We start from the raw sequence: 25,491 nt of genomic DNA, 5'->3' as shown, positions 1-25,491 counted from the left end.
GCAGCTATAATGCCTCCTCATTGTCTTATTCACATTTTAACCCTTTAACACTCAGCGTATCGCAGACCGTAATTACGTGGCGGTTTGTGCTATGGGAAAAATTCCAAAGGTTTCTGAAAGCGGAGAAGTTGAAAGTCAACATGTGGTTATTACGGTAATTTCACAAGCTGGCGAATCAGTAGTTTCCATGTTTTGGCCTGTTTTTAGACATTAAGAGGAAAATATGTTTGTAATGTAACACACAAAATCTGGCGTTCATGTAAAACTACAGCATTTTTTTTCTAAATAAAACTTTTAGTTTTCTAAATTTTTAATTGTTAATACACTATTTTAACACACAGTCAATTGTAAATTACTACCAGATATTGAAATATATTCTGGAAAACTGGGTAAAAGCACTTTTGTGGTTAAAATAAGCAAAAAAAGGCCAGACAGACATTTTGAGGCTTAGGTGTTAAAGGGTTAAAGATACACATTATCTTACAGGTTAATAACAGAATCAAGAGCCTGAAATGTTGATGTTTTGTAATTTCTTTAACAAGCAAAGATTTAAATGTTTGTGCCTTTGTCAAAGTGAGTTCATGTGAGCAGAACACGGCAGGAGAACGTGTCCAGGTGTCACCGCGTGCGTCACCGGCTGCTGAAAGAATCTCCTGCTGCGTTCCACACGTGTAAATGGAAATCTTTACTAAATCTTTCTCTTTCAATCACAGGAACACCAGACAGGAAACATGGAAGAGACTCTTTGCTACTTTTAAAAAGGTCCAAATGAAATGATCAGTACTGTACAGGGAGTGATTGATGCCCAAACTCTGGACTTTGATTGGTTTGATTGTACAGTGCAGATTTGGTAACTTTTGCTCAACATTGTCAGACTAAACAAGTCTGGAAAAAAAGAGTTTTATTGTTAAACCTAATATTTTTTTTTACTATGTGGAAACAACTTCTAAAGCAAATCTGCCAAAAAATAAAAACAAAAGAATGTGTAGATGCCAGTTTTCACTAAAGGGATGATCTCACAAACATTCATCATCCCTTCAAGTTACAGCAGATCAATTCCCAGTGTACATTTGACTTCAGAGACAATAAACAGTACATGTAAACCCCCCCCCCCCCCCCCCAAAAAAAATGGCCTAGTTATGGTTAATCATACTGTACCAGTTCACAGAGGCAACGCAGCACGCCGACTGCGACTAACTTCATTCACCCAGATCCAGTGTGTGGCGTTCAGAGGACTTCATCATCACAGGAGAGGTTCAGGGGCTCTGAGATAAACACTATGTAGGTCTCTCCCGAGGCTGCGCTTGAACGCACCACCAGTCTATTGTAGGTGACCTGCGAGACCACGCCCAAAGTCTGTGGAGTAATCTCAGATGGTATGTGTCAATCCAGTCAGTCTGGTTTGATTCTGGAAAAACTCAAAGTTTGCTCAGTGTTTGCTTTGACGCCGAGGCCCCAGGGGGCCCTATCTCTTGTAGTGACTGGGAGCATCAGCAAACGTGTACTTGAGTCTATAAGCCTCCGCCAGCAGGAGACCAACTTCCTCATTCCCCCAGTGGATTGTCGGAACATTCTGCAGCAGCATGAGGAGGCCCTGAAAAGCAGAGCAGAGGGACATCGGCGTCAGTCAGACTCCCTCATCATACAGTATATGAAGAGAGCAGCCTTTAAATGCACAGTATGTGTATAAATATGTGCTGATCTATTTATCATCAACACAAATCTTCACAGGATAAAAACACATAAGGAACATATAGTCTAACTCCTGCAATGTGATGTCTGCCACTAGGGGTCGCTCTCGCTCTCTTTCAAAACAATAACAACAAACTCTGTGTTGATGAAGTTTGAGAGCCTCCCCTCACTTTCTGATTAAGTGACTGGTCCTCTCGGTCGTTTTCCCAAAGTCACTTTGCAGACAACACAATCAGCGACGGTCGACAGAGAAGATCACGATCACTCGCCTTAACAAAGCTGCTTAGTCTTCTTAGTCAACAGCAGGTGACTGTGTCTATATCTGACACGCGTGTCACAAACACAACACGTCCTGGAACTGTTTCAAAGTAAAAGCACTCTAGTGTTTCTGTTCCCTGTTAAGATTTTTATTATTATTTTTTCCAACAAGGCTTTTATTGTGAAATACTTGCAGGTGTTTGGCTTCACACTGAAGAGTAAAGTGAATTTAAACAGGGGTCTAAAACTCACCCAGTCCATGTCTTGTGGCCCTTCACTTACTTTACTATTACAATGAAAACTGTGAACAACATTATTATTGATATATTATCTAGTGTTTTAATTACAATTGTCTACATGGTGATTGATTTAATGTTCCGATATCTATCTTCTATTTCTGTCTGTTTTGTTGTTTAAAGATTCATTTTGCACCACAAATATGTTGTTGTTGTTGTTGTTGCGAACTATCTAACAAAACAAACACTTTTACTTTGAAATGGTGTGCAGTATCATTGTAAATATTTATGATTGCAACATCATGATGGATTATAAAGATACGATTTTAATTTTTAATTACTAAACAGTTCATTTTTTTCCCATCTGCTGTTCTTTTTTCATTTGACGGGCCCCTGGACCCCTCCTGACCAGCCTAGAAGTTCACTGGCACCAAGTTAATATTGAGTTTGAGGCCCCGGGTTTAAAACATTATTTATGGTGACTTTCAAAGGCACAAAGGCAAACCCTTTATAAAACATAGCAGCAACTAAGCAAACGGATGATGTCGTTAAAAGGCGACCAACTTGAATAACACAGTCTGTTAAATTCAATTTAAATATGGATTTATGGAAATATTATGTAACTTTGGTCTTGTCATGTTTAGATATTTAAATGCAAAAAAGTTTACATATTATTTCAGAAACATGGGTTAGTTTGTAAAATGTAAACATATATTCTGTACTTCTGTATGGAAGTAAATTCCTTACTGGCATTCTCTCAACAACAAGGAAGTGCTTCAGCTTCCTGTTTATCTGAAAAAGTGAACATGCGTCGTCTTGTGTGGATCGTTATCTGCCGCCTGTGATCAACTTTAACAATCAACGAAACCCACTTCACAATGTAATGGTGTTAACAGCTGTCGCCACACGTGAATGTGGAGTTACAGCTGTGCCTCGGGCTTGAGGGGCTTTGGTTTTGTAGCACAGGAAGCTCTTCATTTGTGTTTCATCGAGTTATTATTATAACAGTGTTAGTTTGTGTCTGTTTTTCTCTACAGTGTCACAAATAAATGTCTCCCTTGTCTGATAGTAATTCCTGAACCATGCATACGTATATATTACGTGTTGAGGAAATTGCATTAATGTACCTTTTACTAATTACACTAAACCCGTCTTAACTTTAAACTTTCTGAGGTGTACCGGGTATACATGTGCCAGTGTAAACAGGAAGTGGATTCCCTCCTCTGTAGTTGTTCGCTGAGTTCCAGAAAGTACAATCAGTGAGGTGAAAGATAAACAGCTGATAGTGGAGTTATCACAACCAATCAGGAGGTGAATGTGGGTAATTATGTCATCGCTTTCAAAAGGTCTCTGTTTACGCCCTCGTTAGCCTGAATATTTGAGTGGTAACCTGATCAGTCATACGGTGACGAAAACAACGTTACCTGAAAGTCAATCATAGAGAGAATCTCTTTGCGCCACTCGATGAGGAAAGCAGCACAGACGTACAGGTGGAAGTGGGAGAAACCTTCGGCTTCAGACTGTGGGGGAAAAAAAAAAAAAGAATGTCACTGCAGTCGATGAAAATCACAACAAATTTCTTCACACGAAAACAGGATTGACGAAACTCTACATGGTTATAAATAAAGAGGGGATAAGACTGAAGGTACAGTGTGTAAAATGTAGCATCTTTTATAGGTGAGGTTGCATGTTGCAGCTAAATATCCCTTGTTAGAGAATCTATGGAGCCTTCAGTTTAGGTCGGCAACTACTGATTATTTTCCATAATCAATGAATCTGTTGATTATTTTCTTGTTTGTTAGTTAGTTAGTTGTTTGGTCCATAAAATGTCAAAAAAAATGCTGATCAGAGTTTCCCAAACTTTGAAATAATGACGTTCTCAAATGTCTTTAGTTGTCCACAAACCAACATTATTTAGTTTTAATGAAGAAACCTAAACTATTCACACCAAACCAACAATTACTGAAAACACACACAAAAACAGACATTGCACTAGTACTGATAACTTAGTAACAAGTACCTATAAAATAATGTATGATGAAGTACAACAGATTAAGATATACAAACAATGAGCCAACAAAATTAAAGTATTTGGTTTAGAGAATTAAATATTAAGTGTTGGATCACAACTGTTGATAATTGTCTGACCTTCCATGATAAAGGATTGACGATGATGTAGAATACATTACCTGGTATGTGTCCCAGAGACGGATAGTGCAACGTAGAGGCAACTCCCTCATGAGCAGGTTGTTCATCCAGCGGAAAGCAAACTGCAAGTATTCCACCTCGTACTTCTTGAAATGATTGTGAATGTCCTCTGGAGAAACAACACACACACACACACACAGTATGTCACAGGAAAACTACAGTGATGGAGTTATGATGAGCTAAAAGGTCAAATGTCAGGCGTCCACTCACCATCGATCCTGCTGACCAGCTCCTCCAGGGCTTTGACTTTGTTCTGGATCCCAGGTTGAGCAAAGGTGTAGTTGTCCTGCGAGAGGAAAGAAATCTCAGTGAGCGACAAGTTTGACCGGTGTTTTTTTTACTGACGTGTTTGTGTACGAGCAGACCTGGATCCCGTCCAGCAGTTTACTCATGCACCAGAAACTATCAGCTTCGATGTTTCTCTGGGTCTCAAGAGGCAGCGCCGCCATCTCAAAGTTCTCCACGTCCTCCACTGGAAAAACAAACATTGATTCATCTGGCTGATATTTGACATTTGTTAGACATTTTATGACAATTATTGTTACAGTGACATTTTTATAATAGCAATAATAAAACATGCTGTTGTAATTATGTCACAGTTGTCCATGTTATTAATTAATTATATTTATATTAAGTAGTGATATTATGACTTATACATCGTTCCATATCAAAACAAGCACTTTTAGTTGGAGATTCTGTGAAATAGCATCATAAATATCTTAATTGTGATATCATGAGGGGATACCATGTCGTAATTTTAAGCTCAACACATGTTTTCCAACTTTTCTTCCCAAGACCGGACTCTTCTTGACCAGACTAGTCACTCATTGGCTCCCAGGACATTAGAGTTTGACACCCTGAACTAAATCAATGCTGCTCAGTCACTAACATTTGTGATGGAGTGTGGATACTAAATGTGCATCGACTACTTACTGACAAACTCGGACAGGAAGACGACAAAGAAAGGAGTGACCAGATCGTTGATTCCCTGGACGTAGCCGCTGGCCGGGTGACGGATGGCCCAGATAAAGAGGATTCGCTCAAACACCTTTGATATGGAAAGACAGACGCACCATGAGATGACAAGTCAAACAGCACAGAGGTGATTTAGAATGTTTTAATGTTAGTTTGCTTTAAAAGTTTCAGTGACTAAAACTCTTGATCTTTTTAAAATCCATGTTCAATTTTAACACGTACGTACTAGAGCGTCTTTGGGAAATAACGCTTTTCCGTTACTATTGATTGGTGCAGTGGTAGTTTTGTCACCCGTGCATGAATTCTGACATTACAGACGTGCAGGAAACAAAAGGAGTCGGAGAAAGAAGAAAACAGCAACATCATGAAGCTCGGCGACAACGTTACAGCACTTACTACTTATTACCTTTTCCTTCTGTCCTTTTAAAACGATTTGAATAATGAAATTAAAAAATAGTGAGCACTGTCCCGAGTCGTAAAAAGCTATTAAAGGTTTGCTTTTAAAGATTTAGGGACTTTGCTGGAAATGGCAGAGAAACATTACATAGCTGGTAAAAACGGAGAAGAGGAAGAAGAAACTAGTGAGTTCATGCAGGTCAATGACAATCGGAGCTGATTAAAAACATTCCCACTGGTTAAAATCCCATTTAAATGAGGATTTGACCATAAACATGAGATTTTTCACATCATCACCTTAATTATGGTCTTAAGTATTTGAGGACGGGCAGTTGATCTGCTGGTATTTTTATATTAATGAATTTGGATGTCCCTGCCTTAGTAAAGCCTTTCTTATATACTTTAAAACAAGGGTCTTGCTTTGTAGAGGATGCCATCTCTAAAGGACAAACGTCCCCCTGCCCCACCTTACCTCTTGGACTGCCGGCTGCTGGAACAATGGAATCAGAGGGTTTGTTCTTGGAATGTCGATGTGGATCTAACAGGAAGAAGAAATGATTAAAATGAGTACTTGAGCTGTTGGAGTATGTAGAAATAATTGCCTTTTGTCAAATATTAGAAACAGTACCTGTCTGTATGTGTCTTTGTAGTGCTCGTCTGTCCTTGAGTGGTAATACTGCTCTATGAATCCAAAATATTCTTCTCGCTTCCTTTTTAGCACCAGTTCTCTGCGCTCCTTGTTGGCTGGCAGGTATCCCTGTCACAGTCCAGGGAAAGGAGAGGAAAACACAGAGGAGAAAGTGTTTTCTCAACACATGAACAGAACAGACTGGAAATTTGAGATAAAAGGAAAGCAGATAACGTTGCCAGGAAGAACAAGTCTTTCAACATCTTCCTAAGAGGCATGCAACTGGCTACACAGACACTAGAAAACATTAACAGGGAGTCATCGACACAGGGTGTCAGGAACATGAGGGTCATAAGACTTACGGAGAGAAGTCTCCATGTGATTGGCCGCACTTCTTTGGGAATACCCGACCAGCTGTGCTTTCGGAGTTCCTCTGCAAAAAAAAAAAAAAAACATTTCCCTCTGACTCAGTTCAACCTGAGGCTACATCCACCAAACAAAAATGGTTTTAAAGCACATGGACTCTGCTCCGTTCACACGACTAACGTTTTCGAATGGAGATGCCGTGGGCTACACTTTAGTGTGTAAACTCTGCTGTAGTCTGGAGGAGCAGGAGAGAAGACGAAGGCCACGACACTGTGAGGTCAGTAAATGTCCAATATGCACCACGCAGCACTCAGATAAGGCCAGTAAACTACCATGCTTCTTCTCTCCAAATACAACAGACATGATGTAACATCGTAGCATGAAGTTGCTTATTTGTACAGGTGGAGAAGGACTAGATCCAGATAGTGGAGCTCTCCATCTCTGGTGACACTGTAAATGCTGTTGACACTGTTTTTGTCTCTCTTTCTCTGCTTCTTTTTTTGTAAAGAAGCAGAGAATTGCCTTAAATTGGCTTAAATAGCTTAAACTCATTTCTTCCACGACAGAGCGGCTCAGGACAAACTGTGTCCACTGCATGATTCTGACATTTGGTAGACTGCCACACGATCAAGATAGTTACCACCACACTGTGTACTCCCACACACAGTGATGGAGCGGGTTTAATGGAAACTCTCCTTTTTCCTCAAAATGACATTTAAACATTGGTGCTGCAGGTTGACTCATTCAGACAGACCCCAGCACCAGAGTATTACTAACACCTCTTCCACAGTGTTTTGTTCTTCTACTGTACCCAGATCGGTGTTAGGACTGGCAAGCAGCTGCTTGAATTTGTCCAGGCGACTCTTCTCCCGCACGGTCATGGGCGGGGCACCGGATGCGTTCTGGTCCGAGATGCGAGCCACCAGTGGGATGATGGGACGAACTGGGAGAGACTGCTGCTTCTGCAGTGTGGAACGGACTGTGGGGAATCACAGAAGAAGAAAAAAGAAAGAACAACTGTATTACAGTTGTGTGACACATAATCAGCAGTGACTGTACTCTGCGCACCCCCCTGTGCCAAGACAGGGACACTTAGTATAAATGGAAACGTGGCTGCACAAGAGTAAAGAAGGAAAAAGTGATTCTAGCCACTTAATAATCAGTCACCTAATAAAAATGAAACCTGCTTACATTAATAATATCTTATAAATATGATTATCTCAGCACTAGGCAGCCTCTCCTGAGAGGAAACTGCAGTGAAAAAAACACTCACTCACCCGCACCAAAGTCCATGGAGAAAGTCAGTGATTTTACATGACAGCACACAGGAGTTGTTGATCCACGTTTGCCTCCATCACTGAGAGCAAATGTGTTATCTTGCAATTTTGGTATTTGAATACCTCCATTTGGATTTAACCAAGTGACACAAACTCACCAAACGATGTGGACAAGCAGCTCTGGTGTTCTTAAGAGCTTAAAAACGCAGATTTCCTCCATGGACTTCGGTGCAGGAGAAACAGACGGAAACAAGATGAGGCGGCAAATATGTTCTTAAAATAGTGTGTATTCAGTGCTGACTGTGTCAGTACCACACCACACTTTATCACTTCAAGCTCACTGGTGGGCTTTTCAAGGACATTTGTAGAAGTGCAGAATGTTGTGTCCAGGCCCGGCACATGCTGAAGCCCTGATATTATCACAGTGGCACTATAATTAGCTTCACTATTCATCATCTGATAAGCTGCTCAGTACTCCTTAATGCAAATTGTACAGCTGCAGTACATTAGTCACATACCCGAGGACGAGCCGAGGTGGGCCTCACTATTAGACTTGACGACCTTCCCATTGACAGGCTCACAGTCTGCCTCCTCGTCCTCATGAACGTCCTGGAGGTTTTGAGCTTCTGAGCCAGGTCCGTGTGACGTCCTGCTGTCAGCGTCTCCTGCCTCATTCTGCTCCTGTGAGGACACAGGACATGCGTCAGAATACTGTCTCTGCTCTACTTCAAACCAACTCATTAGCCATATTTGATCAGTTGGAAGAGTGAGTCTTGTAGACACCTGCATCTGTACGGGCGTAGAGTGCACGCCTGATGATGGCAGGGACGTCGTTGGGGCAGGAATCCCGAGGAAATCCTCATCTTCCTCGTCGTCGATGTCCCAAGCATCATTGGTGCTGCGAGCAAACTCGTGGAAACTCGAGGCCTTTTTTGACTTGAGGTTGTTGAACTTGGGCTTGGTGTCTTTTGGATACCTGCAGGGGAAACATTCAGAGGTCAAACAAATAAAGACAGAAAGTTAAACCCTTAACTAGCTGACATACACTCACAAAACCATCAACAAAATAAATAAAAAACACACAAAACTGAAAATCCAACAAAACAGGGTAATAAAACACAACAATGCTCTGAAACAAACTGAACTAATAGTACATTGGTAAAAAAAAGTAAATATTGGTAAAGTGCTAATGCATACAATGCAAACATGCACGATTCCTCCAAGCATGGAACAATCAGTTGCAAAAAAACAACAGAAAAACGTGACAATGGGAGTGGAACGAACACAACGTGTCTGTGTTGACGACACGACACCATGCAAGTCCAGTTCTCACGTGCTCACTCACGTGCGCCGCAATCGAGGGTCGAGAGGTGGATGCTGTGCTCCGTAAACGGGCTGTACGCTGCAGAAGATGACGTGAAACGCTGTCAACGCTGTGCATTAAAAACCTACGCAGCTTCCGCGACTTTGACCTAGTTATGGTTAGAGATGAGCTGTTTCACAACACATACTCAGAACACACAGGTTTTATAGTTATTCTTGTTTGGACACTGTATTGTAGGGTTACAACAGTAAGAGTTAGAGGCTTTTCTTCATGATTAAAATAAGCTTTCTGATTTCTTAACTCCTTAAACGTGAATTGTTTCTTCTTTTCAACAGATTACAGTGTTAACTTGTAATCATTTTGACGTTGCCTAACCAAACCCTAATCCCAAACCTGTTCATGCTTAACCCTAACCTGTTAATGCCTAACCCTAACCTGAACCCAACAATTACTTAATCGTTTATTAATTGATTACTAAATGACGCTTTTAGTAATCCTTTTTTCCTTTTTATACATATGTTTCAGTTTATATTTAGACTGTACATAGACTTGCATGCCTCTTATGTTTCTATCGTGTAACATATTCTGGAGCTGCTGAAACTGTGAATTTCTCTGTGAGATGAATAAAGTATCTATCTATCTATCTATCTATCTATCTATGAATCGTCACCTATTTTGATAATCGATTAATCGGTTTGTGTTTTTTTTTTCTTATTAAAACAAGATTTCTGACTTCTTAAATTAGAATATTTTCTGGTTTCTTTGCTCCATAAAACCAAGAACTCGTTAAAACTGAATCATTTTGGTTTGTGGACAAAACAAGACGTTTGAGAACATCTTCACTTTCAGGTTTGACAAACACTGATCAATATTTTTCAGACATTTTATGAGAAAATACTGGAAAGATTAATCGATTATGAAAATAATCGTTAGTTGCAGCTCTAAACCTGACAACAATTCTAATTCCAATTTAAACCAGTTAGGTCAAAAATGCGGTTCTGCCTCATTAGGACTGGGCTTTGCTCTCCGTGAGGACTACTAGTCCATAAAGAATTCAGTGTCCATACCAGAAAAGATCCTAAAGAGGTCACATATTCTGCACAGGCAACGAGTCAAATTTGAGATGTGTGATTGTGTAAAGTCACTGAGAGAGACAGACAGACAGACAGACAGACAGACAGACAGACAGACACATGACAGCTCAGTTTTACCTTCTAATCAAACATCACAGGCTCATCACACTTGGATTGTGCTGTTTTTTTTTAGCAGAACTCAGAGACAGCTTGCACAGCCCGCATGTTCCTCACCACCCTGCAGTGTCCACCGTGTTCAGCGGATGTGAGAATCTTATTGCTCAACCACTTTCCAACTCTGGGGGCATTCCATACAACAAGATGATCATCAGTCTTATCATGAGATCTGTGGCCAAGCCCCGCAACTGCCAACAGCGCTTCACACTTCCTTTCCTTATCTCCTTTCACTGCAGCTTCCTCTTCTACATTCAAACTTTTGGGGGATTTCTAACTGGAAAACAAACAAAAACAGCCAAACAAAGACAGTGGACCAAGCAATATATGCTCTACATCAGCATGAATCAAACGTGATAGTACAAGACCTGAGGTGTTTAAGTGGCCGATGCTGATTTTTAGAAGTTCAGTCTTTAGAAATCAGGACAGCTGATGGCCGTTAATTGATACAGATCTTCTGGGCCAATATATTTAGCCCATTGTCCTTCTATCCTCCATCAGATAAAGTACATCTGTTTACTGAAAACAAATAATACAAAACGTTTTTGCTTAACTTCCGTAACCAGTTATTGAACAACAACACTAATGGTCTGTCTTTCCAATCTACATTCTGTGTCTACACTGCTGCAGTGCAATTATATACAGTCATTTCAATAATATTATAATAAATTACGTTTACATACCTAATATATAAATTAGGTATGTATAAAATAATTTAATACATGAAACTGGTAATCAGTAGACTCAAAAATTTACATTTGGATGAAATAATAAAGTTTTAGAGAATTAGCACTATTATTAACTATGCAAAAATATGTAATTTGCAATAACCACCATATGATTCTAATCAGCCAATAATTTATTTAAAACATTTAAATAAATAAATAAATAAATACAAAATAAATAAATGAAATGGCAAATATTGACTCTACCAATAAAGCCAATTATTGGTCATTATAGTTGATTTTCTGCCCAGCCCACAGTCCAACAACAAATTAGGGCTGTAACCAACTATTATTTATTTTTATGATCTATTAATATGTCATTATTTTCTAAATTAATCAATTAGTTCGTTGATCCAAATGTCAGAAAATGGTGAAAAATGTTTTTTTCAAATTACATTTCCAAATCTTGATAAATGAATTGCCCTTCTGTGTGTTCCGTGTGTTCTGTGTGTTCCGTGTGTTCCATGTGTTCAGTGTGTTCAGTGTGTTCTGTGTGTTCTGTGTGTTCAGTGTGTTCAGTGTGTTCAGTGTGTTCAGTGTGCTGCCGCCTGTCAGTGTGTCATTAAATGTCAGGTTTTATGCAGTGTGGATATCACAAAGACATAAATATCAGCATGAGTATGGATTTGTGTCACACTGTGGGCAAACATCATGTCTGCCTCATTTGTACCATTTGTACCATTTGCGTGAACAAACTGACAAACTGAGAGCCTGGTGGCTGAGAACTGGGCCGGCTGATTATCTGCCGGTGCCAGAGTCCCCTGTTTACCAGCAACAGACATGTTTTATCAGGAGCGGCTCAAGGACGCGCGGCAAGACGGTTTCCCTGCTTGCTTTTCTTGTTTAAACATGTGTTTGGGCTTCTAGCCTTTCCGCCCACTATAGTTTGAGAGAAAGATCAGCGTTTGTGACAAAGGCAACAACAACGCCCTCTCCTCAGAGAGCTTCTCTTCTCGGATTTCCTAAACCGCACAACTACCTCCCCTCTCTATCATATATATATGCACACGCACACACACACACACCCAGTACACCAGTCCAGCTTCTCTGCCAGCAGGACAACCACTCTATATTCAAAAGAGATAAGAAGGCAGTAATGCATTATTATGGATGCCAAGTTGCCAAGACGCAGCTAAAATCGTACACAACTGCTAAATGCACTCTTTGTATACATTGTCAAGTTGTGCCTTCTTCTTCGTGAAGAGCCAGGCTTTAGGTTTCGTGCCACCTGCTGCTTATTTCAATTAACTCCCAATCTTAGCTTGACGTCAGTGAATGGAAACACAAAAGACATTTTACTGGAAACCAGGGTTCATGACTGCACTGACAGCTTCTTATACATAGGCGACAGTTATCAGTCTCTTAGAGGTTTGAGACTTACTGCAGTGATCCTCTCTCTGGACCTCCCCCTATGTGGTCAGGTAAGGGTTGATAGGGTCAGGTTCACGTTAAGACTAAGGATGAGCTGATACGATACTCTGCATTGATCTGATTCTGATCAAAATGACTAGATTATACATGTAGAAGGAAAAATGAAACATCCAAAAACCCTCAAAATCACAAAAGTCAGAGCACGATGTTTTTGAAATGGCTGGTTAAGCAAGATTTTATGATTAACCAATCTGGAAAATCTTTTTATACTAATGGATTTAAAGGAATACCAACTGCATCCATCAATATAGTGTGAATAAGATTAGACATGATTTAAAACTGAATAAATAAATTTGATTTTCTTACCAACGATATTGCTAGTGTTACAGATGTTTCTACTACTGATAAAAAGGTAGTTTGTTTGAGCATTTTAAGCAGTTTTATGTAAAGTTCAAATGGGAAAAATTGTGTTTATAAAGAAAGAAATCAGCCACATCTGCTTTGAACATGAAATAAGTAAGAGGTCTTTCACATGCAGCATCTTTTATACACAATAACACATTCTTTTCAATGGAGATTTCCATAGTAACATAGTTGTGACGCTCCGGTTTTTCTGGGGCGTGTCCACGTTGCGCTGAGATGAAAATATCTCAAAGTTTTTGGAGTGCAGTGAGCACTTTGAAAGTGGTCAGGGTCAACGAGTAAATTAACTCAATAACTTCAGTGGCTTCTCATTGCAGCTCCCAGGTTTTGGTTGCTTAGTAACGGCAGTCATGAGAGAAACACACCCCCACAAGCACCTTGGTTAAAAACACCAGCTTCTTCTTTAATGTGTTTTTAGATGCTGAATGTAAAAAAATATAAAAAATAAAAGCAGCTTATAATAAAAACAAAACAAGAAGTGACAACAGGATTTCAATCCTTCACTGGAACGTCTTCCCCCTATTGGCTTGGGGGTGTAATGGTTGGATTTAAACATTGAACTGAGTAACCGAGTTGATTTTAACAAGGACAGTGAGACAACCTTAACTGAATAAATACTCCTTTAAATATGTATTTGCATATATCAATATTGATCAGCAACTGCAAACCTTCTATAATCTAAAAAAATACCTACACATCTTAATGAAGCTGGTTGAAATACAAACATTCAAACCTCTGGACAACATTCTCTTTTAGCAGTAAACAAAAACACAAAAGTGCAACCATATGGGAACACTGTGTGGAGACAACTGCACAACTACAGGAGAATGTATCAGCTTTTGGTTCAATGTTTAGAGAACGTTAGGCTTCTGCATAACCCCTCCCCCCCCAGGGAACATGGACAAAAAGTTACTAGTACTACATACTATGTAGCCATTCATTTCAATGAATTCATTCATTCACTCACTGAGCTTTGACCTAAATGTCTTCAAATGTGAACTGGCCAAGCACCAGTATCGGTTGATACTCAGGGCTGCGATATTGGTATCGGTATTGGACCTGTTATCCCTCTCAACCGAGAAACACCGGTTCATGTTTACGTCAGTGACCCATATGGCGAGTGACAGCTGACACCACGCAGCGTCAGAGGACAAGAAAAGAGACATGGAGGTCTCTCATTGTGTCTCTCTCTCTCACACACACACACACACACAGACAGACAGACAGGCAGACAGACAACCCGGTTAAACCCAACACTCCTACACTTGACTCTGTAAGGATTCCTGTCGTAAATGAGCTATGACTCGTATATTCCTGTACATTTACGACACAGTATCACGGTGACATTACATGACAACAGAGGGACATTCAAATAACTCACCTTCCGGGAACCTTCGCGTTTCTCCTCCAAAAATGGATCCTGTTCTCGGTGGCCATACTCCGACAAACGCAACCCCCGTCACAGCGACACGCAGACCGGCTCGTCGCATGAACGAACCGCGGTTAAAAAAATCAAACAAAAACAAAACACGCTTCCGTGTTTCACGGGCGACCGCTCTGTGACCCACCGCTCCGCGCCCTCATGCGTCTTCAAACCGTTTTAAACCGTTTCAAACCGTTTCAAACGGCCGCTTCTCGGGAGGAGTTAGCTTCACTGCTGCGATGATGAGTAGTACGTAGCACCGGGAGCCGCCATCTTGGAGCAGAGCGAGCTCAGCGCGAGATTGGCCGGCGCGTGGAACAGGTGCAGCGGAAGTGTCCAATAGGAAGAGCCGCTGCAGTGACGGCGAGGGATGCGAGCTGACACTCAAACCAACACAGAGCTCATGGTGGCAGGAGATAGTCTAGTGTTCTGGTTTGGTTCGTGTAAACATGTGACCACCGAGCACGAGCAGCAGCCACTGGTCAGGTGGTCTAATGGATGAACAAGACGAGGACAAGAGGAGGACGAGAGGACAAGGGGACAAGAGACATCCAGAGAGACACACAGGTGTTACACCGCATAACCATGTTATTGCATAACTCCTGTTGGGGGAAACAGCAGTTTGTAACGTATACAACACCAGTGTTAGGACGTACACAATACAACAAACACACATTTGAGAGGGCTTTAAAGGTCCAGTATGTAACATTTACGTATTTAAGCTAAGGGCTTTACACTGCACAGGCCGCCATCTTGTGCTGCCATGTTTCTACAGTAGCCCGAATGGACAAAATACAACAAAAACTAAGAAAACAAGGCAGCAAAACACATTTGAGAGGGTTTGACACACTTAAAGGTCCACTGTGTACATTTAAAGTTTATTGGCAGAAATTGAATTAAATACCCTTAAGTATGTTTATATTGGTCCATAACTGTTTGAGGAAAAAAACGTCTGGGTATCGTAGCCTTAGAAGAGACCTTCATGTATTTAAAGGAAAGGGCTTTACTTTACCCAGGACGCCATCTTGTGCTGCCACGTTTCTACAGTAGCCTGAATTGACCAACCAGTGCAAGTTTGAGTTTTGTGCTTTGCATTTAGAGTTTATGGTGTATTATTTTACGATTGTCTTGCAAAATATTGATGATCATAGAATTGTTGTATCGTGATATTATTGGTATTGTGGTACCATGTATTGCGTATCGTATTGTATTGTGAGGTCAGGTACCCTGTGATTCCCACCTCTACGTTCTGTTTTTATATCAAGGCCACTGTTGTTCTGTGACTCACATGAGAAAGAGAGGGGCGACTACAACGCAATCTCACCATTAGATGTCGTCACTATTTGTTACTCTGTGGACCTTTAAATGATCAGAAGTCAAAAAGTACAATGAAATGATATGCAGTCCCATTCAGTGCAAACAGAGCAGTGTTCTATGCTATAGACGAGGAATGTACATTTTAGCAGTGATAGTACCTGTTAATTGCACATTGTGCTTCATCTTGTGTGACATAATGTTATCTTTCCCCATAAAACATTCATGTCTACTTTGTAATCATTCCACTACCAGGTTCCAGCAGGAAAAGCACACTTGTTTCTGTTTTTGTTATTTGTAGTTGATATACCAAAGTGTTAACTATCCTCAGAAGGTTCTTGCCTGTCAGAAAGTCTACTAAGAAAAAGTCCCATTGTCAATGCAACAATTAACTTATTATTATTATTTTATTATTTTTTACATACTGTAAATTCTCTGCAGACCACGATGATAAATGTTCAAATCATATTCACATCCTCTCGACATCAGTACAGTATTTTTGTAAAGTTGATCCTCGTAGAATCTGACAGGACAAACTCACCTACTATTGTTTAGTTGACCATTAATTATTTTATTAGATTTTTTTATCCTTTATTTAGCCATAGTGGAGCCATAGTTACAGAGACGAGACGATTTCAGATATAAGACTCACAACAGAATATAAAAGTTAAAAGGAGGTAATTAGAGCAGACTAAGAAAGCGAGATATAATAAAGTAAAGTGCAGAAGTATAAAGGCCATACCAATAAGATCCTTAATCCGAACCCCACAAAGAGGTTATGTGAAACAACATGTTTCTTTCATAACGGTCCATAAAATGCCTTTGAATGTGTTTAAACAGTTTATACAGTGTCTGTAGTGCAATTATGTTTTGCAGCTCATTCCATGTCCATGGTGCATAGAAGGATAAAGTCGTTTTATCAAATTCTGAATTAATTATGGACACAATCTCTGGGGTGTGTGAGTGACGTGATGTTAAAAATGGAGAAACTTGTGTTTTAGGAAGAGACAAAAAAGATGAAAAGCAAAAAAGCCCCAAGATTCAAATGAGAACTGCCGTGTTTTATATCTATTGTCACTTCTAGATTTAGTTATCTATTCAAGCCACAAACCGGCACACAAATCAAAAATACTTCCTCATGTTTCAACCCAAACTTCCCTATTTAGATGCTGCATGTTGAGGCTTTGTCCACATGAGGGCAGTGACAGAGCTGTGGTAAAACTGAAACCAGTTGAACAACCTCTTATTTACTGTAAATGTTTGAAAAGTGAGTTTTTGCACTGTAATGCTGCTTACAGAAAGCTGACAGCACACGTGTGTCGGCAGTGAGGTGAGAAACACTGACTTATTGTCATATGATCATGTTTTACATTGAAAACAAGCACAGAGAGCATTTACAAAAGAAATCCTTGTGCCCCATTCAAATGTAGGCAAATGTAGGTTTTTGGGAGTCGTGGCTTTACTTTCGTTTTCAGTATTTGAATCTCAGGTGTTCTCCTGTTTCTGTTTGTTTAGGGAAATCTCTGCAGCTCCTCACCTGGCGCTCGCCTCCTCCTCCGGCATCCAACAGATCGCAACTGACAGAACAAAGGTGAGTGAGCGTTCATTATTTATTTGGGGCTCCTTGCAGTCGCACTGTAGTATTTTCACAGCCTGGGAACAAATGTGTGCCGTGGATCTCATGTCATTGTGAGCCGGAGAATAGATTCATTCACACATCATCTGGGATTATTACTTTTGATTTGTTTTTTTATTTATTTTTTGAAACCTTGCCTCAGGGCAAGTCTTGTGACTCTGTTCCCTGCGCTGTGTTGAGTGTGGTCGGCTCACAGAAGCACAGAAGAAGAGAGCAGATACACTAATATATTATAGAGTCACAAGGAGGGACAATGGGGAACTGTGTGTGTTGGGATTGCAGAAGCTGCCTGGGGCTTAACAGTTTGCAAAATGACACTCTACTTTTACTTTGAAGTGTTTCCAGCCAGACCACAATGGTGACTCATTTCATTTCTTTGACATGGGAACATTTATATAAATATTGCTATAAATACCAATATGATTTTTAAAAGACACTGAAAAGCTCCGTCTGTGACTGAAGACCACACTGAAGAGAGTTGTTTTTATTTAAATAAATGCGCGTAGTGTGTTCTTCCGTGGCACATGCTCTGGGGAAGTTGATGCCCCCCCAGCTAAATTTTGGTTTGTGTGACCCCCTTGTCCTGCTCCCTCTCTCACCCCTGAAAGGAGGGCATTGTGACTTCTTCTCTTCTTGAATACTTTTAGTGGCAACAAAACTACTCTGACAACATTCTTTTACGAAAAGAGGGACTATCTTCTTTTGTTGCCCTGTCACTGTGGCGAGGACACAGAGGAGAAACACGCGCACATTTGGACAAGATTTAGGGAATTTTAAATAAAAGTATTTGGGAGAAAAAGTGGTGAGTTTTTTGAGACTTTTTTAGAGAGAAAAGTGGTTTTATTTGCAAAGAACAGGGAAATGGTTTCACACTCGCTGAGTGGACACTGACAAACTTTGTTTCCTCTTCAGGCACATGGTGATGTATAGGCGAGTCCATGATCTAAAGGTCAACAGGTCATCAATTGCTGTTCTCGCGTGCTCTGACTGTGACCAGGCCATGAGGGATTGTGAATTCTCTGAGAAAGGTAGGACAGGCGCTTTTTTTCCCTCTGTCTGTGTGTGTGTGTGTGTGTGCATCGATGACTCCTACGTGAGTCATTTGCATATCAGAGGATGTAAAAAGAGACATCCTCGGATATTCATAGCCTGTGTCCGGTACTGACATTTGCTTAAAGCTCCAGTGTATAAGAATTAGTGCCATCTAATCACCACAGAACTACGGTGGCCTGAGCATACCAGAAAGGATGTCATTATTCTTTGTTTGTTGGAAACAAGACAGCGACCTCTGCAAAAGCAAGGCACTCGACTAAAGTTCATGTCAAAGGTCAATAATCCGCCACCTACTGTTTCATGTCCTGCATTGCTTGATCTACGTAGACTAGGCCTACACAGAACACTGTCCACTGAACACTGTTGTGGATGCTGTCCACTGTCTCTCTCTCTGTCCTCCGTTGACGTGAGATTCCATGCAGAACAATGAGTGAAAGACGATGTGATGCCTGGGAAATTTGTGATTCCAAGATTCCAAGATCTCTGTCTCACCCAAGACAATTACAATGACTGACTTTGACCTAGATCCCAAGGACAACCACTTGTCCAGATGCAGAGCGTGCTGCAAATCAATAAAAGTGGACGCCATGAGCAAAGTGGCTCTCACAAGTTACCCTCCCATCTTAAGCTGTGTCAACACATTTAGTCCTTGAATTTGAAGGAAATGGTCAACCATGGGGGAACCCTGGAGAATGTATTTATTTATTCACCTTAAATTAGATTACCTGATGGTTAGAGTAGTTACCTCTGTAGTGGGAAGTCGGTGGGTCTGATTGTTAAAATGGTACTTGTAAAGGTAGAATATTGCACTATAGCAAAGGGAAGTACAAATACTCCTGAGTTGCAGCATGTTGCAGACACAGGAGATGGAGTTTATGATCTATAACCAGCTACCTCTACGTAAATGTTATACATGGATGATAAAACACCAGAGTACTACAACACACGTGAGCGGGATGTTGCTGTGCTGATGCTCGCACATAGCCAATGACCTTGTGAGGGTGCAGCAGCTGACCCCAGATCAGATTGGGTTTAGCGACATTTTACAGCCCAGTGCCTGTTTATGGCACATTAATCCTCATACAGCACCTTATAACGTGGTGTATAAATCTGTGAGGGGGCGGGGTGAGGCTCACCCGCCACACTCTCCTTCAACACTAGGTGGTACTGTTGGTGAAGCTTGACATATTTATTGTGTTGTAGGTTTAATTTTTAATTCAAATGGATGAAATTGTCATTATTGCCTCCCTCTACACTGAATTCGGTAGTTTGTTGACTGACCTTTGGCAACAGTCATAGTCATTTGTGGGTTTTTTTTTATTATTATTATTATTATTATTATAATTTTTATTATAATAATAACTGAGTGCATGGCTTTACTCAATTATGGAATATTTATAGGAATAGTCTGTCCATGCTCGACTTATGGTTCATTATTGCCGTGTTGATGGTCGGATTTGTCCCTGGCACGGACGTTAACACGGCCTCATTTTTATTTATAAATGTACTTTAGGATCAGGTTCAGGTTTGTATGGTCTTGGGTCACAGGATTTGTTTTTATTGTCGGTTCCATGAGTCAGCGCTGATGTGGAAAGGTTGCATTTAAGTCCCTGTGACTGTCTAAGGCTGTGCAAAATGAGCTGGAGGAGCTGGTTTTAATGTCACAAAGCCACTATTTGTTGATCACTTGTAAGTTGTGCTCCTGCCTGTTTTGACCAGGACACTCTTGTAAAAGTTGTTCTTATACTCAATGAGCTTTATCCTGTTTAAATATAATAATATATAATAATAATAATACTAAGACAAACCTCAAACAAACTAAGGACAGGAAATGATGATGATTGGAATACGTGGGCAGTGTCTGTGTTGTCTTTAATCCAAATTTCCAAAACATTCAATACCAGAAAATGTGCATTCATGTGTGTGTGTGTTTCCTTCGCCTGCTGTGCTGGTGAACAAATATTGGGAGTTAGTTCCCCGAGATAAGCAGTAGGTGGTGTAGACGTCTGAGTCACAAGAGAAGGATAAAAAGAGCACTGACAATGTAAATAAAAACAGTGTGTGTTTGCTGGCTGTTTAGCAAGCATCTATTTTCATCATAATATTTACTTCTTGTACTACACCTACCTCCTCTCGTCTGCTGTTTCTGTTCATTTGTTCATTTGTTCCCCTTTAATCCATTTCTGTTGCATTCATTCACTAAAACGCTTTTAGTTCAAAGTTAATTTTCTCCTCAAACGTTCTTTTTTCTTCTTCAATATTTCACGATTTCTTTCTGTGTTCTTCTGAATATTCGATGCTTCCATCCTTTTTTGAACGTGTACAGGCTGATGGTGGTTTTTAGTATCAGGACCTTTTTGTATTTGGCTGCATTCAAACCTAAACCTCTGCCATGTGCATACATTTCTATGCCTTTGAGTCATGGTGGCGTCAGTCTTCATGGTTGTCCTGATTGTCAGATCTGTCCCTGACCATAACGGTTCCCTGACCATAATGGTTACCTGGCTTCTGTCCTTTTGGCTTCAAACTTCTATGTCACATGACTGAGGCCACTGTTCTCCCGCGGGCACACACACACACACACACACTTTATAACCTCTTCCCCACACTGTTCAAATGGACGTCATTGCTGTTGCTCTTGGATTGTTTTGGTGTTGGATTGTTGTCTTTGCCTGATGGAACCTAACGTGCGCAGGTGTTTTGCCTTTCCAAACTGTGTTTAATAAGCTCATTTGGAGACAGATGGCCTCCAATTAAGTGCTAGACACACATTAAGGCTAATGGACACGATGATGATGATGCACCTGACCACAAGCTGGAGCGTAAATGTGCGACTTCTGTTTTGTGATCAGAAGTTTTCAAGTGTGATTTCACTCTGCAGTCGTATCCATTCACAGTCAAATGTCTTTGGTGCACAAGATACTGCATTAAAGGGTTTGAGGCTGCTGTATTTTACCTTTGCTATTCTAAATGTCTGTGTGACATTTTTATGATATTTTTCATTGAGGGCTTTTGCATGCCTATGAAATTCAGAGAGAGGTTTTGCAGCAGCAGCAGAGAAGTCTACGACCATGTTAGGTTTTATTCTAAGTGAGAGAATAAGAGAGGGTATATATAGCACATGTAGTATACAGTACATGTGTGTGTGGTGCACTTATCGTAAAAAGCAGCCCTGAGACACAAAGTGTGACGGTGTTTACTGCTGCTGTGCTTTTAGCAAATATCTGTCTTTACCTCTCTGTTGTTATCACTCTACTTATTATGGATTCACTAACACGACACAAACACAGACATGTGTTTGTGTATAAGTGAGGACCTTACCCTTCTAATCCTAACCCTAAAACCAGGTCTTATACCCCTGAAAAATCCCTTTAACGTTGTGGGGACCACACAAAATGTCCCCGCAAAGATATAAAAACATGTACACACACTCTGCTCATTCCACTTGACACACTCGGTTTAGCTTTGCTAGAGATTGTGTGTGTTTCTTTGTGCATATGTGACTGTGTGTGCGTGTGTGTGTGTGTGTGTGTGTGCCCAGCAGACTGAGTTATGAGCGTGAATGGAGTGAATGGTATTTGACCATGTGCATTGTGGTTTATGAGATGAGCAGGTGTTAATGACTCTGTCACCAGTAAATGGGCTCTGATTTGTAGCACAGCTGTCGCTCCGCACTCTGATCAACGCAGACCTTCTGGAGACATGTACACACACACACACACACACCGAACACACACTGAACACGCACACACACACACACACACACACACACACACACACACTCAACACACAGAGAATTAGTAAATATTTAGAGCATACCCCAGACCTAAACATCCGTATTAAACCATACATGCTCACAGGCCAGTTCATGTAGATTGCTATTCTGGCACAAACAGACTCATTAACGTTTGTTGTCGATACAGAAAGTAATTGCAATCTGAAGTCTAATCAGAGAGAAATTACAGCTGTAGTGGTGCAGGCAGCAGTCACACATTAGATCTCATATCCAATCAATGCACCTATTCCTCAGAGAGGCCGCTGATCTATTACGTAGTATTGGTTTTGTGGCTTTGATCCCGCTTTTGTAGATACATTGCAGATGGAGTTGTATAGCAGGATGGTGGTGCTTCTGGCTTGGGGGGGGGCATCAGGGTGGTGCAGTGGGTTGCTGTTGAACCAAAGGGACCAAACCTCCGCTCTTTCTAAGCATCCACCCCCGCTGGGATTATCCTCCCAGGGATGTGCCCTGTAGCTGAACCTGCTCTCCTCCTCCTCTGAAAAAGAAACAGTTTAACTGTGTCAATCAATAACAAATCACATCTGTTGGAGCATTTAAACTTAGTGACTTTGTGTGGGTGAAGGATCGTAGATGTTGTGGAGGACGATACGAGGACAGTTGGGGTAACAGAAGAGGAGGACACAGGGGATAGGGCAAGATGGAGGCAAGGTGATCAGCTGTGGTGTCTCCTTTAGGGAGAAGCTGGAAGAAGAAGAAGATGACTTTTGTGTGGGTGAAGGATCAGGAGCGGGTTTGTGTTGTTGGAGACTGTGAGCGGTTGTATTGGTGGCGTTTTATGGCAGTCAAAGTAAAAGCTATCATGCAGTCAACATGCAGCGTCAGTTTGTTTCTGTTCCGACATAAACACTCAAACCCAATGTCATTTTTTTCCTGAATATTTAGGCAGATTGTCACCATAATGTAATGGGAACATCCTTGTTTCATCACCTACCATCACAAACAAACCTTACGATTAATGATCCTTTACAAACTCTAGACAGGAAGTTGCTAACATAAGGAGACAAACCTGGAGATGAAAATATAACCTACGAGGTGGAGGTAAAATTATGTTTATCATTTATTACTCAATTAACACGATGGCATCTTTTATTAGACTCTTCCTGTCTCAAAAATACCCACTTTGCTTACGGTGTGAAGAACAAACCGAGATCATTTTAGTTGTAAAACAGTTTAGTTGTTTTTTTTCCCGTTAAAGTTGGATTTTATGTTGGGCTGCTACATTATGCCTCAGATTGATCAGGTAAACTGTGCACCACTTTCTGATTGGGGTCATTTTTGAACATTTGCGATGGTGGATCAGTGGTAGAGCGGGTTGTCTCTCAACTGGAAGGTTGTGGGTTCAATTGCCACCTCCACTAGTCTCCGATTGACCTTGGGCAAGCTCCTGAAGGCTGTGTGATTAAATAAATACATTTTTCCCATTTCTAATCCAGTTGTCTTTCTGTAAGAAGGTTTGGATTCTGACACCAGGACAGGGTTTGGTGACGTGATTGTAACTACCAGTGGAAATGTACATATTTCTTTATTTTTTCTTCTTCTGGATATTCCTGCCTCCTCCCACTGTCTACACCATGTAGGTCAGGTTGATTGGTGAGGTGTGTTTGGTCTTTATTTATAGCATCGAGGGTGTGTAGCTAATGAGTGGGAGATCATCTGTGTTGACAAGCAAGAGTAGTAATTCTCCCCTGGAGTAAAAGACAAATCCTTGGAATGCCCCTGTCAAATAATATCATTTTGTTGAGACTTTTGTGACTTCATCAGGGTTTAATCCATGATGTGACATTACATATTACCATTTAAAATATATATATGAGCAGTTAAAGTTCAATGAATATCTTTATTTTTTTTCACTGACACAGTTTAAAAAAAAAAAAAAAAAATGATGGAACACGTTAAGGAAATATGAAACCAAACAAGATGGATGACAAGGAACAACTAATATGTAATAAAATAAATGAAAGTAAAGCTTTAAAATAATATAAAATAAATCTTGAACAAGCCGATTTGATATTGAATATTTCTTCAAAAGCTTGACATTTTATATTCAGAACATAATCAATGGATTCATCGATCAAAAAAAAATCATTACAGCCTGAGACGTTTTACACAATCTTCTGATATTTTATGAACCAAACTATTCTGATTAATCAAGAAAAAACAATCAACACATTAAATGATAATAAAAATAAGCAGTTAGTTACAGTCCTATAATGCCTTATTAAGTAAAAAGCTAGTTACATGATAACATTTTAACATAGTGGTATAGTTGTCATTGTAACCTCTTACCAGCAGATGTCACTGTTACAAAGTCTTTCCAGAGTCTGGCTCAGGTCCTGCTCAGCCTCTCAGTACCAGTTTGGCCTCCTTCACTTTGCAGCATCAACTTTGAGACTTTTTAAACATCGGTCACATTGATCCGTGATATTTGTGCTGAAAACTCGGAGCTCCCTCTCACAGCGTTCAGGGAGATGTCAGCACACTCTTGTGCCGCCGTCACGTATGAAAAGTGTGTGTTTGTTAGGTTTGGAGCGATTGCCACTGAGTTTTGCCCTCTCTCATGTCTCGGCATCACGTCCTCTGTGTCCCCGACTCTTTTGTCTCCTTCCCCCCCCGTATCCATTTAGAGCCGTGAGCTGTGGCAGCAATTCCACTCATGTTTCACCGCACCTTGTTGACTTTAGCCTCATTACGAGGCCAAATGAATATGACGAGTTGTGACATTAGGCTACAGCTGGAACAAATGTGCCAGCCGCTCGCTCTCCACCCCGGCCAATATTTCTCCACACACACACACACACACACACACAGAGAAACATGTGCTCACTTATTTTTTCGGGGAAGGGCTCGTGGGGTTGATGGGTTTGCAACAATATTGGAAATGTAGATGGTCCTGTGTTTTTGAATTGGATTGCACGCTTTGATGCAGAGACAGATTGTAAACTGTGATTTTATTAAATCCTTCATTAGGATTCATCAGTGAGATTGGATCAGAAAAAGGTCACCGTGCAGATGTGCCCCCCCTCTGCCCCCCACCTCTTTGCTCCATCCCCCCCTTTTTATACGTACCCTCCTCCCCTTCCTCTCTTGTTTTACCCCCCTCTTTCTCCCCCCATTGCTCTCTCCCTGATTCCACTTTGTAA

At 40.7% G+C, this 25,491-nt stretch overlaps 2 protein-coding genes across 2 annotated transcripts in view; one reads left to right on the top strand and one right to left on the bottom strand.

Annotated features, from left to right (window-relative positions):
• Positions 1-1,112: 1,112 nt before the first annotated feature.
• Positions 1,113-14,807, bottom strand: tbc1d22b (TBC1 domain family, member 22B). The gene is made up of 14 exons (XM_058643902.1): positions 14,508-14,807; positions 9,382-9,438; positions 8,820-9,012; positions 8,555-8,717; positions 7,571-7,738; positions 6,756-6,826; positions 6,394-6,522; positions 6,238-6,303; positions 5,328-5,442; positions 4,760-4,866; positions 4,605-4,680; positions 4,376-4,503; positions 3,611-3,706; positions 1,113-1,594 (listed from the first exon to the last, which is right to left on the bottom strand). Exons 1-14 carry the CDS (start codon positions 14,561-14,563, stop codon positions 1,466-1,468), a joined length of 1,554 nt encoding a protein of 517 aa, XP_058499885.1. The 5' UTR covers positions 14,564-14,807; the 3' UTR covers positions 1,113-1,465.
• An 80-nt stretch (positions 14,808-14,887) lies between these two features.
• Positions 14,888-25,491, top strand: part of myt1b (myelin transcription factor 1b) — a 118,693-nt gene continuing 108,089 nt past the window's right edge. The window contains exons 1-3 of the mRNA XM_058643903.1: positions 14,888-15,116; positions 17,379-17,454; positions 18,412-18,527. Of these exons, the coding sequence (XP_058499886.1) occupies positions 15,044-15,116; positions 17,379-17,454; positions 18,412-18,527 (265 nt within the window). The 5' untranslated portion in view covers positions 14,888-15,043. The remainder of the gene's footprint in view (positions 15,117-17,378; positions 17,455-18,411; positions 18,528-25,491) is intronic.

The sequence above is a fragment of the Solea solea genome, chromosome 11, assembly GCF_958295425.1.
Source record: "Solea solea chromosome 11, fSolSol10.1, whole genome shotgun sequence".
In the NCBI taxonomy this organism is placed as follows: Eukaryota; Metazoa; Chordata; class Actinopteri; order Pleuronectiformes; family Soleidae; genus Solea; species Solea solea.
This window is presented reverse-complemented; position numbering and strand designations above follow the sequence as displayed.

Excerpts from the sequence above, each read along its gene's own strand:
- tbc1d22b (XM_058643902.1), bottom strand. The coding sequence starts at position 14,563 with ATGGCCACCGAGAACAGGATCCATTTTTGGAGGAGAAACGCGAAGGTT. Across the intron at positions 6,827-7,570 it reads CAGTCCTAACACCGATCTGG|AGGAACTCCGAAAGCACAGC; the intron begins GTACAGTAGAAG and ends TTTTTTTTGCAG. Across the intron at positions 4,681-4,759 it reads AACTGCTGGACGGGATCCAG|GACAACTACACCTTTGCTCA; the intron begins GTCTGCTCGTAC and ends TTCCTCTCGCAG.